At 38.2% G+C, this 11,836-nt stretch overlaps 1 protein-coding gene and 1 pseudogene across 2 annotated transcripts; one reads left to right on the forward strand and one right to left on the reverse strand.

The window, feature by feature from the left end:
• Positions 1 to 2,026: 2,026 nt before the first annotated feature.
• Positions 2,027 to 2,773, reverse strand: LOC147507469 (cytochrome P450 76T24 pseudogene; annotated as a pseudogene).
• Positions 2,774 to 4,187: 1,414 nt separating this feature from the next.
• Positions 4,188 to 7,596, forward strand: LOC147507470 (uncharacterized). 2 transcript variants are annotated; one of them, XM_086600171.1, is made up of 3 exons: positions 4,188 to 5,120; positions 6,383 to 6,420; positions 6,677 to 7,596. In XM_086600171.1, exons 1-2 carry the CDS (start codon positions 4,464 to 4,466, stop codon positions 6,389 to 6,391), a joined length of 666 nt encoding a protein of 221 aa, XP_086456297.1. In that variant the 5' UTR covers positions 4,188 to 4,463; the 3' UTR covers positions 6,392 to 6,420; positions 6,677 to 7,596. The 2 variants fall into 2 exon arrangements, with proteins under 2 accessions (XP_086456297.1, XP_086456296.1); XM_086600170.1 differs by lacking the exons at positions 6,383 to 6,420; positions 6,677 to 7,596 and adding an exon at positions 6,096 to 6,374.
• Positions 7,597 to 11,836: the final 4,240 nt, after the last annotated feature.

Raw genomic sequence — 11,836 nt, forward strand, 5'->3', positions numbered from 1 at the left:
ACGACTTTGACGCTCCCTTACCACGAGCCCTACTTTTTCGAGCTTCTCTTCTTCCGAACGACAGGTCCTCCACGCTCCTTAAAGAATTCGGCGACCTCTGGCAACTTGGCGATTTTCTCGTCTCGAAGTCACCGAAATAATCTCTCGATCACCGCCGTTCGTTCATGTGCGGTCGGTATATCGTATAAAAGACAAAACAACAAATGTTCGATCAGTACAAAATCAATCGATATCAGCGAAAAACCTAAGAAAGCGTACTGGTACCCACCAGTGAAATCACACGTTTTCCTGTCCACACTGAACCCGCTCGCACAGTAGTTACCGACTAGCAGGAACGGTCTTTTATCCCAAGACTCGTTACTCACTCCATCCAGAACGGGCGACAGAGTAGCTCGGGTTTGCAAGCTAAAATTGTATGCCCTAGATCGCTTCAAAGTGAAGTGCTCAATAATATCAGCGACTTCGATCTGGTATTCACCGCTGGCGTTCAACAGGTCGAACACCTTTAACAACCGCCAGGTGTTACCCACGAACTGCACAGGCGCTTTGCCACAGCGGTTCAAAAATTGACAAACCAACTTCGAAAACGGTATCGTCGTATGCGCAATCACCGCCAGACGACGATCACCCCGCGGTGCTTGGTGGGGCGTACCTATCGCTAAAGACCGGGACGCTTCGGTCGCCTCGTGGATCTCCGGACCTTCTACGGTTATACCATATCTTTTCCTCGGATATGGAAACGCCTCAAGGCGTGTTTATCCATTACTCTAGGCGGTAAATTTCGCCGGAAGCCGACCTCTCACCGCGTCACCCGGTGCCAATGTCAAGAACTACGTATGCAGATCGAAAGCATCGCGCTTCTTCACTCACTCGCCCTCGGCCTCATCCCTATCTTCCTCACCAAAATTTACCGGTGATTCATCCATCTCCTCTCCTCCTCTTCCCAACCAAGGGGAAGCTTCACGACTTCGATGCGAACGAAGTGTCATCGAATCCGACATTCTTCTCCTCTAAACTTAACAAACCCAACCATCGGTATCTAAATGAGCACCCTAACAACTCTAGCACGAAGCTTAACACTAAACAAGGGAAACGGGTTCAAAAATGGCAGAAAACTAACCGAGGGTTGACGCTAATGAAGTTCTCTACCAAACGGAAGTAGCCAAATGAAGCCTCGGTCAAGCAAGTAAGATTTTTGAACAACCGCCCTCCAATTTCCAAGGCATTATGATTACACCGAGTCCCTAGCCCCCACGACACTTCCAAGTAATCGTCTTTGTCTTTTCACATCCCGAAAAAACGGGCTTTACGTTCCTTTTTGTCGCAGAATCGCCAGATCCTCGCCACGCGTCGCACACGCGCCACACGATCGCACTAACCAACTCACGCGCGGTTAGCACTAGTCGTTTTCTAATCGATCGCGGGCCGATCCCCAACTATCACATATAGTACGCGTGCCACCGTTTCTCTCGCCAGGTCGTTTTCACAACCTACTAAGAGGGGGGCGGTAGGGAGTGATATTCTCTATACAAAGACGACTTAGCATAGTGGAACTAAGGCACCGACCTGTGATATCAGGTCGCATCCACGAGCCAACAGCGCGCCACAAGACAGATCGCAACATCACGCGAACTACATCAGGCAGTGACACATACTCCCTATCCATAAGCAATCATGACTGACGGAGTACTTGCACTAATCCCGGATCACCATCGATCACGCCGCCAAGCTACTTGCTCAGACTGTCACTCCTCATCATCACAGCAGACCTATGTAGATATTTCTCACATGCTCCCATGATCCACACCCCACGTTGGTGATATCCTCTACACGTGGAGGGTGAGGATACACTCCGAATCTCTATAAATACCACTCCTATGAACTACGCCAGACCTGATTCTATTCTGACCCCAAAACTCAGAGTAAGATACGTAGGCAGTTCGCTCCAAAAGCCGAACTCGGTCTCACCCATCCATCCATATCAGTCCCCCAGAGACTGTTTGTAAGGGATTATCATACCACACCTTTACACTGCCATACGCCGCTTTATGCCTTGGGGATCAAAGGGCCTTAGCAATGGGAAGTAATCAGCAAAATTTGGTTTTCCGACCTCTTCCAAAACTCCCCATACAATTGCCTTGAATTCTCCTCCCGACTTTGATTGATAAGGAGCCAAGTCAATAGAGAACAGAGTGTTTGATATCATGTTAAGAATGGTAGAGAAAACAGTTTGGCCGATATTAATTGTGTGCTTGGATTTGGACTCTTCTCTAATGTGATCAATGAGATCTTTCACCTTAGTGAGTCGAATTCCTTCATTGTCATTGAGTCTTTGAGCAGTGAAAATCTGAGTGGCACATATCTTTCGAAGAATACGCCATTGGAGGGAGGATGGTAACCATGTCATTGAGACCTCATGGTGATTAAGTGCCTGTGCCGCATGTGGAATGGTTCGCCCCGAAAAGGTTTGGTCATGCTTTTGTAGAACTTCTTTAGCCATATTTGCTGAAGAAACAACTATAGCGGTTACACTGCCAAGTTTAAGAGTCATAAGAGGGCCGTACGTCGCGGCTAACTCGGCAAGTGACTCATGTGGTTTGTTGCCAAGTTCAAAGAGATTTCCAAAGATAGGGAGAGGGAAAGGACCTGGTGGAAATTTGCAAGGAAAGACTCTCCTCCTTATCCTAGTGAAAACAAGAAGGCATGCCCATGTAGAGAAAAAACACAAAATAGAAGTTGAGAAATCCATATTGCTTACAGCAGTAATGTCCATGTACAGAACAAGCTAAGGAAATTTAAATGAGGTGTCACCTCAGAGGTGAAGTGCGAACAAGAAGCTAGAGATCAGAGATGGGTGGGCTGTGGGCAAGAGAGAAAACTAACATAGTGAGTTGAGCTTCTTTTTTTTTTTTTTTGGTTCCAAGTGAGTTTGAAATTTTGTTAATAAGAACGAGAAAATTAGTTACATGACTGGTGAAGGAGAAAGTAAGAACTCACGGCAAAATTATTATTGGACTTTGTCATTAGGCTGTAATCACTGTTTTAACTATTTGGGATATGTGGGTGTAGATTAGATGATAATCAATCAATGTAATATTTTGTCAAATGAGATCCGGCCAATTCAATCTCTATCACTCATTAAATTCATGAGAAACATATGGGGCAAAAATGCTAAATACAACTGAAGAGAGGGACTTAGCAATAACTGAAGGATGAGGAAAAGCCCAAGAACCTTTCTAATCACAAAGGGCATGCATCAAACTTCCTATCAAAAGAAAATGCATGTATGTGTTTGGTGCAGTTGGAACTTTGGAATACGTTTTTTTTTCTTTTACCTCTTCAGCCACTGCAGTGTAAATGAGGATGTTATAGAAAGTGTGTAGCTCATAGGTAAATATAATGCTAGTTGGGGTCTGCGTAAGTCTGGTTGATTAAAAAAAAAAGGAAAAACAAAGGGGCTTGTTCTGGTTTTAGACAACAAAGAATAGTACAAACGCCCACTGTTCTGTTTTTAAAACCAAACAAAAAGACGTTTACCAAATTTTGCTAGGAACGGGCATTTCAATCTGAGTCCCCCCAACAAAAGAGTAAGAAGAACTAGCCACAAAACATCTTAGAACAACCGTAGATAGGAAGGAATTAGGGTTTTACATAATTGTTTCAATTTTCACCTAATTACGGCTAGAATTATGGTTTTTTACGTGTTTTTACCAAATTTTAGTTGAAATCTAATGAGAAAATGACCAAACGATTCAACCCAGGGGCGGCGTTGAGATTGAATGGGCCCTGTACAAAAGTAGGAAAATGGGCCTTTAAAAAAAAAGTTGTATAATTTGTGTTTTGGGAAAGATAGACCATTTTCCTATTTAATCTTAACATTTTCCACTTATTTGTCTGCATATTTGATTGAACAGTTTAAAACAAACAAAAAAAAATCCTAATTTTGTGGAGCAAAAACATATCAAAGACCATTAATACTGAGTAGTTGAGAATGCTCCCCAAGGTGACCCATGTCCGCTTTTTTTTTTATCCGGAGGACCGACACATCAGATTTTACAATAATTCGGCATAAAAAAGGGAATTCTACGCATTTTTTTTGCAATTGTTCGTAACCCAAAATAGATAAAAATCTCTTTCCATGCTCTTTTTTCAATTCTACAAAACACTCCCAACTCTGCAAAAAAAAAATCATCTCTTCAAACCCTCTCTCTTATTGTTCTCTTCTTCCAAAATTAAACTAAGAATGATAGAGTGATGTCAAAATTATGTTGAGTCAAGACCGGAAACCTTTTGCCAATGCCATTGCAAATGTCATCGACAATGATCTTATTCAGGTGAATATTGAGTTTGCGCTCTCTCTTTTTCTTTTTTTATTTGTTTTTAAAGGAAATATGGTGACGGTGGCGATGGGCGTGATTTGGGCCTTAAACGGCAACACATAATTGATCAGCCTCCGTCCTTTTATGGGGCGCCACCCGGTTCCAGTTTCATGTGCAGTGCTTCTCCACCACCTCCTCCTTCATATGCTTACAGTGCTCACACCACCACCTTTTTTTGTTGTCCGATTGCGCGGACTCCCCTTTGATTGCACTGAACCAGATATCGTTGAGTTCTTCAGTGGTCTTGACATAGTTGACATTCTGTTGGTCAACAAGGACGGGAGGTTCAGTGGCGAGGCGTTTTGTGTTCTGGGGTATCCTCTTCAGGTTGATTTTGCTCTTCAGAGAAACAGACAAAGCATGGGTAGGCGATATATTGAGGTTTTTAGGACTAAGAGACAAGAATATTACAGGAAAATTGCAGATAGTTTCTTGAAAGAAAATTCCCAATCAATCCGAGCTATAGTTAGGAATGCAGCAGTTGGGGCAAGTTCAGAATTGATTGATTCATTACCCAAACTCGAAATTGTATCGAGTTATAGTGTTGGGCTAGATAAGATTGATTTGAACAAGTGTAATGAGAAAGGATTTAGAGTTAGTAATACACCTGATGTTTTGATTGATGATGTTGCTGATTTGGCAATTGCTCTTATTTTGTCTACTTTGAGAAGGATTTGTGAGTCTGATCGGTATGTTAGAAGTGGGCTCCGGAAGAAAGGTGATTTCAAGCTGTCTACTAAGGTGAAAAAAAATTCAATCTTTGACTTTATTTTTTGATGTTTTTTTTATGAATCTGTTGATTTGCTTACAAAGGGTAGATTATAATTTGATTGTTTGGTTCAAGGCCCAAAATTTCGATATCGGTTTATATGATGGTCGGATATATCGGATAGTTTTTGTGACTAATCTAAAGTTTCTAAAATATCGGATATCTCCCGATATTCGGATATCTCGCCGATATATATCGGATATATCTCGGATATATCGGATATTTCGGAAATTTCAATATTAAATTATTAAAATTGGTCAAAAAAGTCAACCGATATATTCGATTATTCTCGAAATATCGATTTCAATGATATAAACTTTCATATCGAAAATTGTATATTCGGAAAAAATGGGGTTCAATATTCGGTGGATATATATCGCAAATATCGATCTCGGTGTACCAATTTACCGAGATATATCGGCGAGATATCGGATATCTCGGCGATATTTTGGGCCATGGTTTGGTTTGATATATGTTAAGGGTTGAGTTTTTATGATGATCTGAGTTTTGTTAGCATTTACATAGGATACCCTTTGTTGAGTTGTTCATCTGTTGAGTTGGACAGCTTTAATTTGTTGTTGTTCATTATTCCACTTTCAATGATCCTGCTAATGTATTTATGTTGTTTTATATGATCCCGGATGTAGGTATGAGTCAAGAGTAGTTTTGACTTGCTTATTGAAGTATAAAAGTGTTGCGTGTTGGTGATGTTTCTCTTAATGTAGAATATCCGCTTTGCATGGGTTTCCAATTTTAGCAAACATATTGGGTTACATGATCAATAATATTACATGTGTTTTATTCCAAACGTGGCAAAGAAGTGTAATGTTATGTGGGTTGAAGATCCTTAACAAACAATTTGATGAACAATTCGACCGATTTCTTTTTTAAGTACACCTTAACTTATTGTACCTGTATCGATAAATGATTGTGCCTCTTTTTCACAGAAATTGGCATCAACGTTCTTCTCATTCTCAAAATTTCTCAGTAGTGAACTATAAGGTTTGATGCATTCAGAAGGGATGAAGCTATCTATTTTTCCATGTCAGTTTACTGCCTTTAAGGTTTACTGTTCCATTCTCCTCCAACTTCTTTTTACGTAAACATACATTGTTCATACACTTAGAATTTTTTTTATTGGTATGCACATATTACTTATTCATAGTTGCTTCAGGCTCCGAAATCCAAATGTGTGTTTTATTTATTCATTGATTTTATCTTGGGACTCTAGCAGGAACTCTAAGCGCATCCATTTGCTGCAAAGCTCACTAGGTAAATTTATGTTTTTATTTTAGGTTTTGTGTCTATTTTACTATTTTAGGATGTGCTTCTATTCTGGGAAACATTAGTCTGAAATACCTCTATTCAAAACTCAAAATATTGCTTTCAATATTTCCTAAAAGTTGATTTTAATTTCTACCAATATGTCACATCAGTCTTAACTCTTAAGTGTATAAAGTCAAAATCAGTTGATGCTCCTTGAGAATATCCTTGAAAGTGGAAATAAAAAATGCTTTGTGAAATACAGTGGGATTGCAAGACGGTCATGTTTGTTCAAATCAGCCCAAGTTTTGCAGACTCAGTAGAGACCCTCTATTCGCTGAACTTGACAAGTCGGGGAGGCACCAACCTTATATCGCCCATTTATCGAAGCCCGCTCAAGCGATTGAAGCGGGTACTAAATTGGTCTATGAGACTCAGTCCTGAACTCTAGAAGCCAGAGCAGAGTAGGTCACTTTGTTTTGGTGAGTATAAGTATCTTGCTTTTTTATTCACGATTTACACATTAGGGGTCAACGTTATTTATCAATTCAGAGAAAGATCAGTCAGACCTCCCTCACCAGAGAAGCAGCGAAATATTTATGAAAGGAACCTCATCAGATGTCATTGAAACCGGACGCAGCAGAGTTGAAATGGTTGGTAGGGTGAGCGGAACAGTTAAAGATATGAAACAGATGCAAATGATGGCTATATTGCTTCAGAGTCGAGGATATCAGACTACAACCAATCTTCAAGTGTTCATTCAAAGAGAGAGAGACTACTGAACTACACTAAATACAGTAAGTGTTGCGCTCCGGCCTTTGCCCCTTCCTTACCGTTTCTCTTGGTTCGCTCTTGGTTGGCCGAGCTCGAAGCTGATGTCTTCGCAGCCTTTGCTCGATCAAAGGCATCTTTCTTTGAGCATGGACATACACATAACAAGCAGATTCTCAAGAGTTGTATGTTCAAGTACAAGCAGATGGTATGTTTCTCATATCTGCACTAACACTATCAAAAGGGTTTTTCGTATCGAAGGTACTTATTCTTGATGGTTGTATAAATGCTTCCCTTTTCTTATGTTATGAGCAAACTGAGAAGCAAAGGCAGGATTAGAGGGTAATAATGAAATTACATAATAACTTCCAATCATTGCAGCTGAGGTATGCTGCATGTGAACAACTCTGCAGAAGTCTTCAAGAGAAGGTAAAGATAACGACTTGAGAATATTAATTAAATTATTTTTATCTGTGATCTAATCAAAGTTTTAACTTCTATTTTGCACTTTTGACGTAAACGGATTTCATACCAAAATCATAAAGTATGGACATAGAAAAAGCCACCACTTGGACCCTCCAACTTGAGGCCTCCAAGAGCCATCACTAACCTTCCTTCAATGTCCAAGATCCCCTATAAAACAAGCACTGCCCATCGTACCTCATCATCAACAGATGAAAGAGAGAATATTTTTAGGACAGTGAGAACAAGCAACACCGAAATTCTGATGTAACCAAGGCGAGTCTCAATTGCAGTGCGGCCTCCTCAAGCTTCAACTCAGGTTTATCAGCGTAGAAGGCGGGTCTCAATTGCTACCCTTCACTTAGAGTCACACATGTTATCTACAATGAACCAGTTGATTATTTGACTATTCCGAACTTGATTCCCCCCAGCCCAAAATGGCAAGGGTCACACATGCCTACGAAACGATTGTAGTCGTCCATGTTGAATACAATGAGAAAAGAAAACTGTTATTCTATATATATATATATATATATATATATATATATATATATATATATATATATATATATATATATATATATATATATATTCCAATATAGAATAGCAATCATGCTTCTTACCATTGCATAATGTTTTGCATCTTACAGGTTTTGCATACATCCTGAATCCAACAAAGTTCCTCCATCACATCTAAATGCTCTAGAAGAGGATTACACCAACAAGATAGCACAAAGGTTAACATCAACAATACATGTTTCTTTCTTCATTAGTTGTTTGCCTATGTCCTATTTCTAAGACAAATATATTCTCTCTTATCTAATGGATTATACAAAACGAACTAACATACTGGTAGGTTAAATACCTCTTCAAATATATTTATTCTTAGCGTGAAAAAAAGCAGCTAAGATCAAATTGATCGAAGAGGAAGCCAATACTTGAAAAATACACTTATTGTATTGAAGTTGGTTTATGAATAAATTATGTATTTTTTTCACTAACGAATTTGATAATACTTATATCAATGTACTTACTTTCATTTCTTTTTTCAATCCCAATTGTTTCATAGAAATAATGTTGTTTTAGATTTCATTTACAGAATTCATTCAATACATACCGCATGCGGACATTGTCACTATTCTAATGTAATTGCGTTCATTCATTTTTTTTAATCCACAACATTTTTTCGTAGAAAAAAAATTGTTTATAGTTAGCCCACTTTCATGCTTTCTATTCTTTCTATTCTTAGAATGCCCACTTTCATCACACCAATGCACCAAATTAAACAAACAAAACTGAAATATAGAAAGAAGAAAAACACAATGTATGAACAGAAAAATGAAAACATGGTACATTTTCAAGAAACTGAGATTTGGGTGTGTTTGAAACCCTCACATTTCATCTTGAGGTATTAATTTTGTTTTTTTTCAATCTAAAGAAGATGGTGTTTGTTGGTCTAATGCGGCCAACCCTTCTCTTTTTTCTATGTTTTTTCCACTCTCCTATGGTACTTTGGGCTTCAGATATCGAAGCATTATTAAAACTTAAGGAGTCATTTAAAGATGCGAAGGAACTTGATTCTTGGAACCCAGATACACTCCCTTACCTTGCAATGAAACGAATCCATGAATTTGGAGTTATTTGTTATAAAGGCATTGTGTATGGTCTTCGACAGGGCGACATGGGTCTCTGGTAGTATTGATATCGCCGCTACAGGAAATAGGCAGATCTTAGGAGTATCGGTTTCATGAATAATAGTTTCATAGGTCCGATTCCTGAATTCAATCATCTTGGTGCTTTTAAAGGCTTTGTATTTATCGATAATGCATTTTTGGGGAATCAAAGAGGACTACTTCTTGAAAATGGAATTATTGAAAAAGTTGTGGATGTCGGATAATAAATTCTGGGGGCCAATTCCAATATCTTTAGCGAAGTTGACGAATCTCAAGGAGCTGCATCTTGAAGGAAACCAGTTTTCGGGCCTATACCCCCACTAACCGGCATTGACGTCCCTCATTTTTCTAATAACAATTTGGAGGGCTAAATTCCGACTGGTTTATCTAAATTCAATGCAAGTTCCTTTCTAGGCAATGCTGGCCTTTGTGGGAAACCGTTGAGTGTGGAATGTAAAGTAGTCCCACCAACAATACCACCAGAATCAGCACAGTTACCAGAACAGGCACCTCCATCATTAAAAGATGAAGCGAGGGTAACAACCGCAATTGTGACCTTGGTTTTAGTGATTCTTACTCTAGCCGTGGCAACAATTATTGTGGTTAAGAGAATAATATCACAACTACAATTATATTCAGATGGCAAACATTTGTGTGGTGCAAATGTGACTTATCTTAGCCCAAACCGGTCTCGAAAATAACTGCCTCAAGGACAAGCTCTTAAAGTTGCATCTACTTTAAAAGACTATAGATATCAGCTGTCATGTATAACAGTTTCCTGAAGTAGTCTTAAGTACAAAGAATTGATAGAGCAAATGTCAATCTCCAAAGCAAGTAACCTGAATGATTAAATTGACTTGGAAATTAATCTAAAGAAATTACATTTTTGTTGTGATAACTATTATTTGTCTCAATATTTCAATATTGCAAATGGTGCAACATGGTGTACAGACAAACATTTATTGTCACCTATGATATTCATCTGGATTTGAAATTGACATCGATTTGTCTTTCGCTACTGCTAATGAATTAGCCAGAAAAAATGTACGCATTACACTTACTAGATCAAGGTTTGAGAGTTTGCAATCTCTTAAAAAAATATATAAAAACATAAACCCTTCAAACAAAGTATGCAATGAATCATTAGCTATCAATATACATATATTATTTATTCAAATGGATTTTAGGCTTTTGAGTCATTAGCTATCTAGGTAACAAGTCCGGCCATAGGCCGGGCCAAATGGCTAGTATGAATATTAAGAGTACGGAATGTTTAGGAGTTTGTATGCATATATTAGTGGAACTTTTTTACTTCTCATTGATTTTTTACTCCATGTGTTGCTATATTATTGGCTACAAAAATATGCGCCTCTTGCGCCATGGGACCTCGCGTGTCCGGTCAAGACACCTCGCGACTCTCCTCAAGACCGCCCTAATTCAACCAACAATGTATGCTGTTTCAAAATAGAGGCATACAACATACTTTTTCTTTATTAAAAAAATACAACGAACTAATTTTCAATTTGTTTCAATTGATACATCTCTACTACTTACAAGAGGCATGGGTGAGTGAGCCGATGGCGTATCTATCCGTTCTAACAAGTGCTGCTTTTATTGACTCGTCTCATGTTAGCCAAGTATAAGCCATTTGAGCTACACAAAAATCAAAACAAAAGTCAATACAAAAGTTCATCTTTTTTTTTTTTTTTTTTTTTTTTTCATTTTGTCTTAGAGAGAGACCGTAAGAGAGATCCTATCACTAAAACATGGTACACGTAAAGTAAAGTTTACCGGCTGTTTTTTTTTTTTTGAGGAAAACATGGTTGGCCTTGGGTCAAAATCATAAACACAGATGATTACCTATATTTGCTAGTTATGTTAATTATCGATAGGTTTATGTGGCCAGTTCCGTGTACATATATCCCTAACTCTAAAAGTCCTAACCAAAAAAAATAAAAGCCAATGGGACGAGTGTAATTTTTAAATATTATAGAAAGCATATATGCTAAACACATATACGGCTAATTTAGACAACAACTAGATTTTGAACCCGGGCATATTTAGGTAAAAAAAACGCTACTCACGCATTGCTGCGTCAATTTATTTATAAATAATTTTGCATTAGGGAATCCAAAATGAAAAATGACAAAGAAAGAAGGGTACAAAAGACAATCGTTGTTTTGCACTTTTGCTTGACTTGAGAAGACCCAACATTAAAGATGCACTAAAATTTGAATATAAAAGCTATGGGTTATAAAAAGTTTTCCCCGAGGATCATTTTCCTATTTTCACTTTTGGTGTAAAAACATGTTTTATTTGCCTTTGCTTTTTATAACCATGTTTTTATATTTTTGTTGTTCACTTGCAGTGATTATACTTCAAATTTATAAACATGTTTTCTTTGACTTTGCTTTTTAATGTTTTCTTACATGCATCTGCGTGCTATATAATTTGATCTTTCATCAAGTTAGAGTTTTGTTGCATAATTTGATTTTGTTTTTCTAACAAGGTCACTACTA

Source organism: Coptis chinensis, chromosome 3 (genome assembly GCF_015680905.1).
Source record: "Coptis chinensis isolate HL-2020 chromosome 3, ASM1568090v1, whole genome shotgun sequence".
NCBI lineage: Eukaryota > Viridiplantae > Streptophyta > Magnoliopsida > Ranunculales > Ranunculaceae > Coptis > Coptis chinensis.

Excerpts from the sequence above, each read along its gene's own strand:
- LOC147507470 (XM_086600170.1), top strand. The coding sequence starts at position 4,464 with ATGGGGCGCCACCCGGTTCCAGTTTCATGTGCAGTGCTTCTCCACCAC. Across the intron at positions 5,121-6,095 it reads ATTTCAAGCTGTCTACTAAG|AAATTGGCATCAACGTTCTT; the intron begins GTGAAAAAAAAT and ends TCTTTTTCACAG.